General features: G+C 35.8%; 1 protein-coding gene across 1 annotated transcript in view; it reads right to left on the reverse strand.

Annotated features, from left to right (window-relative positions):
- Positions 1 to 1,886: 1,886 nt before the first annotated feature.
- AGPS (alkylglycerone phosphate synthase) overlaps positions 1,887 to 14,537 on the reverse strand; it is a 119,269-nt gene continuing 106,618 nt past the window's right edge. Inside the window, 1 exon segment of the mRNA XM_033111798.1 lies at positions 1,887 to 7,597. Coding sequence (XP_032967689.1) covers positions 7,476 to 7,597 — 122 coding nt within the window. The 3' untranslated portion in view covers positions 1,887 to 7,475.

Below are 14,537 nucleotides of genomic sequence, written 5' to 3' on the forward strand. Positions count from 1 at the left end.
TTTAAAAGTAAATTATTAATGCAATAATCAGTTCTAGGGTAGTGTTCAGCAAAAATACATAGACTCAATCAGAATTACTGAGACCCGAGTGAGAAGGGACCTCGGAGATTTTCATCTTACAGAAGAAGAAACTAGGCCCCAAAAGGGAAAGTGACTTGTAATTGGTAGGAAAAAAATGGAGCATACAGAATTTCCAGAATAGAAATTTCAACTGTGTTCTTAGACTTTAAAACTTCACATTCTCCTAAGTTATTTTACAGCTTTACAGTGACAAATATGTCATTTTTAAGTGAGTGGTCTTCTCAACTGTAATGTGGGTACAATGAGGTACAAAGGATGTGACAGAACTATGCAATGGATTTCAGAGATTGTTCATCAGCCAATACTAGGCCAAATCAACGTATCACATCAGAAAATGTAGCACAAAATGCATTTATAAGTATATTGAAGAGAAATGCCCGAGGGCAAACACAGGCAACAGTAAACATGATGGCATAAGACCTCATTTGTTTTTCTGATAGGGTAGCACAGGAAATCGGAGCAGCAAGCTTTACTAAGGGATTTGTTTGGCAACTTACAATGTTAAATTAAGTAAACATAATTGCATGTTTAATATTTGTCTGGCATAAATGTTGATTTACTGGAGAAAAGTCTATTTGTGGACAAAATATGAGGTGGACAATAGCGTGTCAAATGGACGTGTAGCTGCCTGAAGCCTGACTGCTCTTTCATGGACGTTATCCAGCAAGCCCTTGTTGTACTACAGACACCTGCCATTACTTGGATGAGAATCCAAGCCGATAGTACAGGTGTTAGTTCTGCTGATGACCCAGACCTGGATGGGACAAAAAATATTCTGGGTAAGAGTCAAGATTCTAAGAATTTTGAAAACCGAGAACTAAATCCACTAAGATACAAACATTAGTGAGGATAAATATAAGTAATGAGGCTTTAAAAAATCAGCCTCCAGGGAGATGTGGACAAAATGGCACATGCAGAAAAGACAAGCTTTGTTCAATTCAAGTTTAGTGTGAAGTGACAGTACAATGTCTACCAAAAGTGCATTTATTAGTGACTAGAATAAGGAAATCATTGGTATTACTCTGGAACATTCAGGCCTAGACCCCTCCACTTTATCAAATGGGCATATATGTTGAGAGATTAGGATGGTGAAGGATCTATAACTGACAGGAGCAAAAGTTGACAGATCTGGGGAAACATGAACTGTCTTTAAACACCTGAAGAGCTGCCCTTCAGTAGAGCAACTGGACAATTCTTTATGACTACAGAAGACTGAAGTTACATTAATGGATAGAACAGGGAGACCGATTTCAGTCTAATAAGCAAAAACCTCTTAATATAACCTGAAAATTTCAAAAGTTGCAAAAGGCTTCTTGGAAGGGCAATGAATTCCCATTTGGTCACAACACATGTTCAGAAAGACCGGTTATTTGTTTATGGCCTGGGGGATGGGGGAGGTTAGACAGCAATTTTATGTTTCGGAAAAAATAAGATGAGATGATTTCTAAGGTTCATTCAATGTGAGCTGATACAAGCCAGGTAGAAAATTGCTTTCTTTAAATAGCGAGTTAAAATCTTAGTGCAGCAGATTTTAAATGTATCAAATAAATATTGAAATGTATCAAATAAAACTGGGTTCAATGTGTCTGATTCTCAGTCACTCCAGAGCCCAGATAGCTACAAGCTTCCTTCCGGTGTGGGAGCCATAGGCAAGGCCACCTCAGCGTCTGCACACTCGTCCCTCTCTACTAGAGAGGCTGCCCGTGGGTACAGACTGTATCCCATTCATTCTCTGAGCACAGCAGGATGTCAACAGAGGTTAAAGGTAATCAACATGAAATAAGCAACGATTTCTGTAACAATGAGCGGTTTTGGTATTGTTTTATTTTTTCCCAGCACATCTTAAAAATCACACATGGGTAGTTACTTATAGAACAGTACAGTCTAGGAAAAGCAATTAAAGGAGAATCCAAACATACACTGAAAGCACAATATAGAGACTATGTGTTGAGCCCTTGTGGAAAACAGTATGGCTCAGTCTGAATTGACAAAGCTATGCTGGAATCTCGCAGGAATTTTCCTTCCCACTACATACCCACTTTTTAGACTATGAGTGTAAAGAGAAGAATTGTTTGTATGCATTAGTTACAGCAGAATAATGGCTTACATACAAGTGCTTACCCACATGTAGTTCCCAAAAGATTACTACAGTACTGACAGGAATATGTACTGCCTTGGAGGAAGACTCAGGATAAGATATTATTCAAGTCAAGTTGTATCAGAGCCAAAGAATTTCACAGGCTTAGCAAAAAAGGACAAAAATTAAGGAATATAACCTACACATACTTCTCATAAGATTTATCATTGTCCAGGAACAGAAATATTCATTATTCTGAAGGCACCATCACACAAAAAAGGACTAACGTACAACATAAGGAATAGAAATCCCTCTCACAAGCTCTGTTCCTCGGGGAGCTGTGTGAGCAAACATCCGAAAGCGTGTGGTGCGTGTCTCAGGGGCTGGATACGCCACATCCACCAAGCCACACCTCAGGCTACTAAGTTGGGACAGAAGGAATGAAAATGTAAGAATGAAAGTACACATAAAGCCCATTGGCTGAATAGATGTATGCGGGGTACAGGTTAAATATGCTAGAATAGGGGATCCAAACCAACACTGCGGAAAAGGATTTTCACTGTTTCTACATACAACTACTTAATTCCTGATATGTTCTTGAGGAGGAATAGTCTTGAACTGCTGAATAATCCGTCTGTAAAGACTTATCCTCTCCCACTCACTTTAAATAATGGCTATTTCATGAAAAAACAGAAAAATTCCAACAAGGCACTGTGATCTTTTGGGGATATTCTTTAAGTAGCTAAAAAGATAATTATTTATAGAAACTGTATACCAGTACAAGCATTTCATGTCGTTTTGGACATGTGAACAAGATTACTTTAAGGGTTAGACATTTTCATAGAATGCTCATGTTGTTCATGAAAAACACTGCCAACAATAAGATGCCTTAAAAACATGTACACGAGTATATGCTGCTTAGAAATTCAAACTAAAACCTTTTTTTTCCTTCTCTCTCTCTCTTAGATTTGGAAGTTCAGAGTCTCCAAAAAATGTTAATGATACTTAATGTATTATTTTTCTTCCTTGTGGAAAAAAAATATAACAATAATCTCCTTTGAGAACCAAAAAAGAAATCTTTCCACAGTCACAGAACTCAAGGTACTTAATTCTGTGATGGTTCTTTGGCATGACTGTTCTATATATCAGTGGTCCTTACTCACGTTTGTTAAGGAATTGTTGTGGTTAGAAGAGCACAAGAGTGCTCCCTCTTTGAGGATCTTCCAAGGTTCAAATGGGAATGCTGCAGGTTCACAGGAGACTAAACACCTCCTAGGAACATGACATTGATTTAAATAATTAGAGAGTGATAAAACCTAGTTAATATACTCAGCTATAAATCCAAAGGGATTTAGTTATATTTAGGTTGCACTTCACTATGCTTCATTGATTAAAATTATAAAAGTTAATTTTGTTTTCAAAACAGTGAAAATATGAAAATGAAAAACTAAAATTGAAAAACCCACATGCAAACAAGAAGAACCAACAGCTCCATACTCCCTTTGAAGGAAAAAAAAAAAAACCTCTTAGACCCAGGTCCATTTTATTAATAAGTTTCTATAATCTGTTGATATTACAAGTAGTTTTTACATTTAAATTTTACACTAAAGACAAACACTGTTTGGCTTAAAGGAGCAGAAATCTGAGTAACTTACATCCTTCATAGTAGACGAACTACATTTCAGTAGTTTTAAAAAAAGAACTTCTATTCTTTATAGATTTTAGCATCAAAATGTATGTTGTTTCTCTTTTAGGAAACTGAAATATTAATAAGAATTAAATGAATATATTGACATGTGGCTCATTTAGGAACAGGAAACCTTGAGCAAAGCCAAGCTTCCATAACTTATAAAGCCAAAGGCAATTCTGGATTTACAATCCTGCAATGGCACTTGTTATCTTCGGCTTTTCTTCCACCATAAGCTAAGCCCTAACTAAAATCACCTAACTAGCCTTCCACCATAGGCTAAGCCCTAACTAAAATCAAAGTTGCTAATAAGTGGTAAACAAAAAGTTATTAAAGCTGTCCTTAACTCCTGTCCTGGTGTTTCTTAAAATGTAGATATGCTTTTCACAGCATTTCACTTTGGCTGCCTCAAGCACCAGCATATGCAGTTTGTAAATCAATCCAAATTATTATAAATAACCGTTTGTGTTCTACATTGTATAGAATAGATGTTCAACAAACTCAGCCCCATTTGAAACTGAGCCCCATTGAGTTACACGCTTTAATTTGGGACTACAGGGCTCCTCTGATCAGCTATAGTTAAGCAGCTGTAGTTATAAAAGACTATAACAAAGAAAAATCTCCAGAGCCAACATGCAGAAAGACATGTTCAAAAGGGCAAGCTAGAATTTAGCAGTTATTAAGAGAATATTCTGAAAAACAGGTTTCCTTGCAACCATCTGTATCTGGTATAGTACTACACACTGATGGAAGCTCATCCTTTACTGCACTTTTGTTTTCCAAAACACATCAACACAGCTATGCACACCAGGAGGCTTCCAGCTTCACGAATGATGTTTAAGTAACAGTACTAAAACATGTAAGCATTTAGGAAGAGAATTCTCATATCCTCAGAAGAGGAAAGAATTTTATCCTCTTTCTTTGAGGTAAAATGCTGGGCACAATAAACATGTGGCTTTTAAAATTCTTACTAACCTAAAAAAGCTCAAGTTACTCAGCATAAGACAAAATTCACTTATGTACTGTAAATTGCACCAAACATTAAGGCAACAGTTACTCTAAGGGTCCATAAAGCCTGTTCATATTGAGTTTTTAATATTCAATGCCATTTCTCATAGCATCAACTTCCCATTCCCACTAAAACCACAACCCAAATGTGATGTCATCAAATATTAGAAATATGACTAATTTAAGAAAGATAAGTCAGTGTTAATGCAGAAAACCAAACAGGCTACCACCTTTTGAAATGTTAACTAAACGATTCAAAATGAGTTAAGAAGCCTCACATAAAAAATGTTCTCCAGGCTTTAACTTTATGAGGCCATTTTCAGATATTTCAGAAATATGAAGCAAGGCTTAAGTACTTCTGTGCATATTCAAGAACTCAGCTCTTCACAGACACCAAGAATATGCTGAGGTACCTCTCAGAAGCAGGCGTGTGACAACAGGGGAAAGGCTTTCTGATTTACTAAATCAGACTGAAATAGCACTGATGAGTGTTCATGGGTTTCAAAGAATCCCTGTAGAAATGATTCTAACTACGACATGTAGTCATTACTATAAAATCAAGGTTGAGGAGTCCCAAATACATGAGAGAAGAAAAACAAAGACATAAATCACTAATGTCCACAAGGTTCATGTAGAATAGTGAACACAACAATTTTCAGGTGTTACATTTACAGTTTCCTAATATCAAATACAGATTTCGGAGGTAGAAATCTGAACTTCCTGGGAAAGAATGTTATAACAATCACATGCAAAGGAATGGAATGGATCTGCTTATGAATCTTTAAGTTTTATTAAAAAAAAATTACCCCGAAACATGTATACACTCCAGTGAGATATTAGTACCATGTTAAATGTTACATTTTGATCACGAATTAGAGAAATTACCTTCATGAAGAGATGCATTTTATAAAGCTGAAATTTTCATAATTCTAGAGGCAAGGGTAATTTCCTCATCAAGATCCAACTATTTCAAATACCAAGGGCTTTAAGCTAAGATCTGCTGAAAATTTTATAATTAAAAATGAATCACCAATGAAGAAGCAGCTTCTAATAAATCAATATTTAGTTTTATTGTTAAATCAATATTTAATTTTGATTTACCTATAGATTTAAATTTATTAGTTTGAGGCCAATTTTATTTATTAGAAATTGTTTATCACTCTGAAGTCTTAAAAATAGCATTTCGTCAATTTTAAATTTTCACTTTTTTGGTTAAGGCTACTTCAGATATAAAACGTATCAAACTGCCCCAAAATACTTTGGAGCTGTTGCTACATAGACAGACAGTGTATCCTTTTACAGGATCATCTGCATTTTGACTTACATTATCTGATCAAATATTAATTTTAAAAAATTATCAAAAGTTAGGTATTGCATTAAGAAAAGAATCCATCTCAAAATGTGAATCATGAACCTTGACAGACAGTGATTCAAAGTAATCATTTCACTTATTTTAATATCTAGGTTTAAATGTAAAAATGTTTGCTAAATGTGATTAATGTTCTCCCTATTAAGAAATATGACATTTCAAACTTTAGTAATGCTGTGTGCAGTAAAACATCAGTTTTTTAAAAAAATTTAGGTTAAACCAGTAATTCAAAGAAAGGCATTAAACCATTGTTAAAAACTAATTGAAACTTTTATATGAAAATTTATATTGTTTGGGTTAATTTTAAAAAAAGATTTTTTATTATTGAGGCTTTCAAATTCAATAGCTGAATGATAACTGTTACTTTAGCCAAACGATTCTTTGAACTGAAGACATTAAGTGTAAGGAGTCTTCCTTCTTCTCTCCTGTTGCAGCTTCTTCATCTCAGCAACAAGAATGTGAAATCAGAAACATTAAGATTCTGTGCTTGAATAAAGGCTTTCATTTCATGGTAAACCTGTTCTTCATGTATAATGGGTGATTAGTCAGCTTTTCTTATAAAACATATTATGAATGAAATAGGATATAACAATATGTTATCTCAGTGATACAAATACAACTCATACTTCAGTAGAAACAGAAACATGGAGAACAAATACATGTCTCCTAACAGAATAATTTGTATATTGATGATGTAAGGTTTTATAACTGTATACTAATGTTAAAAGTAGGCCAACTACATTACAGAACTGAAAGCATCCTAAATAACAGGTTGCCTCCATTGTTTCATGAGTACCCTCCCTCAATGCCTACTCACACAACAATACACTCTTAAAAAGCCACGCATTTGTATCACTCCCCAGTGGAATCCTTCCCTAGATATCTGCTTCCCAGAAACGTTCTTTAAAAAAGAGACTACATAAGCAATAGATGACACCCAAATCTGCCTTTGTTCCCAAGAGGAAGCATCAATACAAAACAGCTGGTAGCATCCTCCTCTGAAACAACTGGCAGCCTGCGCTGCCTGACTAAAATTTGAAATGACATCCAGTTGGCTGTAAAGTGACGCACCTACAATGAGAGAGATTTAGAAATACCATCTGTCAATTGGTAAATGTAGTAACAAAACAAACTATAGAATGAAACAAACAATATAGCCAAAATACAGTCCATGATATATGTGATTACTGGTATAACCATAGCTGAAGACTTAAAAAAAAAAAAAAAAAGTAACATTTTTCGTAACAATGTATTTATAAAAGGTTTCTGTTTCCAAAGATGTTATTGGGGTCCACATATTCCTTGACAGACTTCAGCATCCCGAAGCCGACATCAGAGATAGTTTCCTTTAGCCATTGCTTCCGTAACTTGCCCACTGGAAAAACAAAATCAAAAATGCTTCAATATACACTCTGATGCTGGGAACCAATCAATCTTGTGACCACGAATGAACAAACACTGTGTGATAAATGCTTTTATTCAAAAATGAGAAATGTTTTGCTTTATTTGATTTATTGAGCCCACCAGACTATCAAGCTCATTAAGCCCAATGTATTCCCACGGGAAGCCTGTGCTCCACAGCGTCTCCTTTTTCTATAAACTATGAAATGGAGATGAAGAAAGCTTGGACTGAGATGATGGCCCATTTTACAAATAACAAAATGAGAAAAACATGCATTTCAAAAGAACCCAGCTCCTGTCTCAACTACCAAAACAGCCCACGTTTCAGAGAAAATAAAGTTAACTCAAGAAAAACATCACATCTAGGTGAATTTGTTGGGTATACTATAACAAAAGTGGGACACATATCCATGAAAAATTTTAAGGAGAGCAAAAGCTTAAAAAAATTTAAGAAAATCTGAACTTTGGGTTTAGGAAAAAATTCTGGCTATGAAGCTTTACATTTGCATTTTCTTTTTGCATTAATTTTAACTAAATTTCCATGTTTTCATATAATGGTTGCATTCTTCCTATTGTTTTCCCAGAATTAGAGATTCTTTGAGGCACTAAATAAATCAAACACCTAATCCATCTTAAAAGTTAATCTTCTGCTTTTATACACTGTATAATGTTCTCCTCCTTTGTTCTAGGTCTTGCTAATTTTTTCTGAGAATAACGAAGTAATGTAATGGCTAACAGCATAAATTATATTTTAAAAGGCACTTAATGAAAAACATAAGCTTTTCTAAGTAGAACTTTTATAAGAAAGGATATGTAGTTAATCTGTAAAAGAATTCTAAAATGTCAACTTGCTTTGGCATTACAAAGCAAAGCAATATGCTGACTTATCTGTGGTGAAATGGATAAATCTTTTAATTTGCTAACAGGATTATTTGTGGTTAGTATTTTTCAAACGTATTATTGTAATAATTGAATTCAAGTGGTCATTTTCCACAAATGTTCATTAATGATCCAAAGTCATCAACAGTGATTTAATTGGCCAACTGAAATGGGAAACCTTCTTTCATGAAAGTATTCAGCCTGTCATTCTAAAATGCACTCCCATTTATCAGGCTGCAGTGATACACCATAGCATCTGCCTTTTGGAAACCTTAAAATACCATTTCAAGTTCAACTCAACATCTTTTGTGTCCAGTTCTCCAGGAAACCTTCAAATTGTCGTTAAAATAATAAATAGCATGTTACCCTGAGAAAGCAAAATCTTTCTGTTTAGCTTCTAGAAATAAAAAAAGAAAGCACTGTTGGTCTTAAGATGAGGAAAAATGAGGTACAGCAGGAGAAAAAAATCTTAAATTCAAAAAAGAAAACTTCTGTTTAAAAGAGCTCTAAAACTAGAAGCCAAACAGTGCAAATTCCTAGTCATGAAATCTCTACCACCTTAAAGATGTTCCACCAGGTTCTCCTACTGTCTCCCTAAGGGACAACTCACCACAATGCTTCAGGCTCGGTTTTCTCACCTGCGTAGGAATTAACATCTATAAACTCTTTTCACCTCAAATATCCTATGATTTTAAGAACTTTAAAAACGTTACAAATCACTTATTTCTAGATTAGCTTCAAGGGATTAAAAAAAGAAAAAAGGAACTACTCTGTGAGTGGTAGAAGTAGCATTATTATAAGCTACCCACACTGAGGCAGCTCAAGACAGGGGTGGAAAGCAGTCAATGCCAGTCTCCACTGTTATCTGTAATATAGTTTCACTGAATGTGTCCTGTGGTTATGGATCTAATTGTCCTGAAAAGACTGCAAACAACTGCTCCAACAAGATGGAGCACATTAGAACCTCAGCAGGATGCCCAACAGCTAGCTTGTCTGCCTGGTTTTACACCTCTAGTAATAATGCAATTCCACAAGGAACTGAACCATCATTTGAGAAGCCACCCAACAGCCATTGCATATTTAATGAAGTCGCTCACCAAGCGCTGGAAAACAGAAGGTGCTTGGAGTGCATCATTAGTTCTGTCAGAAGGATAATTTACACATCTATCTTGTCAAATTTTCTATGGTTTATACTTTTACAATAATCAATCTAACATACATTTGATTAGTGAACTAGAAAGTTAAAAAAAAAGGCAGTACAGGCAGCATAGCTGTGGCCCCTTATAAACATATTTAATGAAAGAATTTAACCCCTTCATGGCAGAGGTCTGTGAGCTCCTGTCAGTGATAACGGAATGTGAACTGAGGTCAGAAATCATGGCTATGTGATTAAAGGGACTAGGATTCTTTTTGGTTTTGCTTAACAATTTAAGTCAACTATATTGTAGGATAAGTGTACAAACAAATAACACACTTTAAGTAAAAAGGTTCAATGAGTTGTTGTAATAAGAAAGCTATTGGAAATAATCTTCATAAAATTCTAGAGAACCTTCTCTGGCTGTCTCAGATGAATCAATAAATTTAAAACAAAACAAAAAAAACCAGAGGCTCTAATCCCAAAGAGGGATTACACTTCAAAGTAGAAGATTTTTATTCCAGAGCTAACGATCAACAGCAATAACAATGACGCCATTTGTACAATCTTTATTTGCACTGCTAGGCATTTAGAAAGGAGCTGACTATACTGATCTGGACACACGTAACACATGAGTGCACAACTATATCGGAGCTACTTAAACACTTGTAGAGTTCATTTTCAGAAATGCAAACGATATTCTGCCCTTCATGTTCCATGCATATTGGAGGAGGGGACAATGGATGAATACAAACAGCAAAAATACGGGGTCTAAAACTATTTCCATATTACCCGTGAAAAGGCACGTGTACATTCATACCACAGGAAGCTTGAATGCTCTTTCTAGATCTGAATTATCTGATGTGGGATATTCATGACTACTGACTCAACTACATTCCTTTAACTTCTGATTCTGTAGAAGTGTAAACCTAGCCTGACAATCAACACTGGAGCTACAAAAAGCCAATTCTACCACCTCTGAAAACAAGATACGGACCCTGTGCTCCACAATTCAGAATTATTCTAAATACACAATGCCCAAAGTGCTAATGACAGGTATTTAAGAGTCTAAGAAGTATTTTTAAGGATGAAAACAACAACAACAACAAAAAACATAGACCAGCCAAATATTAAACATAGAAAACAAATGAGGGGAAATTCTTTATCTGCTTAAAGTTGAGTTCACTTTTTTACAATTTAATTTCTAATAATGTATATACAGACTGGATAAAACAAATATTTTGTGTTTTTCCACAACATCCAGTATATTTTTAAAAACTTTACTTTTGGAACAGAGAAATGAAGCTTTCAGGGATACTCTTTAAATCACAGGCTCAATAACACCTTTGGATGCTAACATCTCCAAGAAAGAATGCATTTTGTGGTATGAGCAATGGTATAAAAGAATGAACAGACACATATGCAAGGGCAGGTAGTAAGTGCTGTGACTGGAAAATGTGGTCATGGGGGTCAGGCTAGCCACCAAAACTTATCTGGAACTACTCTTTGTGGTCTAAGCGACTCAAGACTTAGCAGAAACTATCCAACAGCACGCTACCTTAAAAGTGATAAATCTAGGGTATGCTGACCAGACTTCTTAGCTAAGTTTAAAACTTTCTGAATTATGAATTTGATTATAAAGTTGAAAAGATTTATTATATACTTATTTAAAAAACAAATTATGAAGTCGACTGCACATTGAGATTACTAAAGCACAGAAGTAGAACTAAGCCAACGGTAAAAGCACCTAACCATTATTATAACTCTATTTTGGAAATTCTCGTTTGAGCATGCTGGATACCATTAGCACTAGGTCAGGTTTGAAAAGAAAATCTTAGACTTAGCTGCTATGAGTCATCTGAGCATTGACTTTGTATTTCAAGACTTAATTAATCCAACTAAACTACTGGTGGATTATGTAAGAAACTAGAGCTTGGAGGGACACCCAATCTTGCCAGATGAGGTTCTGGCTCCAAGAAACTTGTTAGGTGCTAATGAAAGCAGAGAAGGACAATGGACGATTTCCACTCTTTGAGGTACCTGGTGATCTGACTATGATATTTCTTCAGAGTGGGTGAGGGGGTCTCAACCTGAAAAGAGGATTCAGTTGTCCATTTGTGTGTGTTTGATAATGGTGGAGGTACACGCTAAATGTTAGCCAACAGATCTCCAATTGAGGGATGCTAACATCCAGCCTTTAAAAGAGTATGAAATGGAATTATGACTATCCAAGAGTCTAATGTAATGCTTAGTGGATAATTAAAGTCATGTTCGATTTCTTTAAGTGATCTGACTTATTTTCTACTAAGGAAACTTATGATATTAAGATGACAAATTCATGGACACCCTGGACTTTAACAAAGCAATTAAAATCTGATTTTATGAGATTTTTCTCTTATTAAATATTTAAAATGTTTTCTTTATGCTAACGTTTCATCTGTACAGTTTATACAACAGTTCTGAGATCTTATAGATCCTGAAATAGATCCTTAGAGATTATAAAACAGAAAAAGTTTAATTACTAGGGTAATAGATCGCAAGAGTTGGATTTTATCTGTCTTTAGAACACAGTCATATGTTAATTCTGCTATAAGTGCCCAAAAGATGACTTGACATACTTGAAATTTAAGCTCAGTGGCAATTAATGTCTATATAACAGAGTCAACAGCAATTGAACAAGTCAAACAACATACGGTAAATAAGGACAGAAAAGGATAGAAAACATCATATGCTCCTGGAAGACTAGGGCCATGTTTTATTCATTTTTGTAGCCCTGTTGCATAAAATAGTGTAGGCCACACAGTAAGAATTCAATAAATGTTAGTTGAAATAAAAAATAAATACTGAACCATAGTTATCTATAAACCATTTTCGATACGGGTTAGGGATTGAAATATTTAGGACAAGCCACCTGGGTTTCCTTGCTTTACTTTGGTTGTACCTGCCTTGCATTCCCATCGTTCTGACGTTATTTCTTGGATATACTCAGAGCTACTCTATTCTATAGTAGCTAAGACAAGAGAAGATGTGCCATGGAACCTAAACTCTCATTTCCTTCAAATCTTTAGGACTCTCTGGGCCGTATCAGTGGTTCTCAATGGAGGTAATTTCGCCACCCAGGGGACAATTAGCAATGTCTGGAGACATTGTTGGTTATCACGACTGGGGCGATATTACCGGGGTAGTGAGTAGAGGCCAGGGATGCTGCGAAACATCCCACAATGCACAGGATAGCTCTCCCAGCAAAGGATGATCTGGCCCAAAATGTCAACAGTGACAAGACCAAGAAGTCCTGGGTTATATGCTTCCAAGTGTCCATCTCCTCGGAGCCCAAACAATTTCCATAAAGGCAACATACCTTCCGTGCTACAACCAACTGGATTAGCAGCAAACGGCTTATTGCCATTGCAAGGTGACCTTGCTCTACATTTGAGCCTATTGACCAAATTAAGTTTTGGAAAAAGTGGTAGAGTGGATAGAAGTTACACTGAGAAAATGCAATCGTTAATGACAAACACTGCTTTAAACGTTAACTCTCAAAGACTTGAACCTAATGCCCACTGAAAAAAACTTTTAAGTCATTATTTTTTGGCCATCTTTCCAGCCATGTGTGGAAATCTGTAAGAAATAAGGCTTCACAGCACTGTCCAACGGAACTTTCTGTGATGACAGAAATATTCTGTATTTACACTGTTTATTTAACATAGCACCCTAACCATATGTGGGTATTAAGCACTTGAGAGGTGGCTACTGTAAATGAGGAAATGGATTTTAATTTTAATTAATTTTAATTTAAATAGTCACATGGAGCCTCATGGCTTGTGGCTGACAACACAGAACATTAAAAATAAATTTTACTTAAAGTCACTTTAAACAGATGTTACACTTGGAAGCATCTATTAGGATTAACTGCTAATCACATGAAGCTAACTATAAAAAGTTAATTATTCTGTGACAATTTTAATAATGTAGTACAGGCATTCTCCGACTAAGAAACATTTAGTACTTAGAAGAGTCTTAGACATAAAATTGCTGGGAATAAAAAGTTCTCTTTCGAGACCCAGAGGGAAGAAGTATTACCCAACCCTGCAATTCTCCCCCAGTGAAGCACGTGAGGCAGGAGGCCAGGACGGTGTACAGCAGAGGGAAGAGAGGGCAAACAGTGTTCCCCTACCCTTTGTCTTGGATTGGGCGTCTGTAACTGCGTGGGTGGGAAGGCATAGCGATCAACACGTTCTTACAACAGATTTTCTGCCAGGTCTCAAATCTGTTTATCCTATGATAGAGCTGAAGTTGTTAAATGTTCAGCTCAATTATGGGTTCAGTTGGCTTTTATAGTCTGGTCTTGGGATCTATTTACAACATTGCTGCAGTGGAAAAATATTAAAATCAACTTATAAGTTTTGTGGGAAAAAGCCGGGCACAAAGAAGAAACCAAAGGAAAAAAAGAAACATAAAGGGCAAAACAAACTTTCTGCTATCTTATGGTAGTCTGATAAAGATTCAATATTGGAAAGGCTGTACTCATCAAAAGACCAAAATCACAACGAGGATATTGACACTGATATTGTCAAGATACAGAACAGTTCCTCACCACAAGGACCCGTGTTGCCTGTTTAAGCCATCCCCTCCCCATACCTGGCCCTTGGAAACTACTCATCTATCCTCTATAATTATATCATTTCAAAATGTCATAGAAATAGAATCACAACAATATGTAATCTTTTGGGGTTGGCTTTTTTTCATTCAGTAAAATTCCCCCGAGATTCATTCAACTTGCTGCATGCATTAATAGTTCATTTCTTCTTAGTGCTGAGTAATATGCCATAGTATGGATGTACCATTGGTTAGCCATTTACAGTAGTCCCCCCTTATTTGCAGGGGATACAAACAAGACCCC

This window comes from Rhinolophus ferrumequinum, chromosome 8 (genome assembly GCF_004115265.2).
Source record: "Rhinolophus ferrumequinum isolate MPI-CBG mRhiFer1 chromosome 8, mRhiFer1_v1.p, whole genome shotgun sequence".
In the NCBI taxonomy this organism is placed as follows: domain Eukaryota; kingdom Metazoa; phylum Chordata; class Mammalia; order Chiroptera; family Rhinolophidae; genus Rhinolophus; species Rhinolophus ferrumequinum.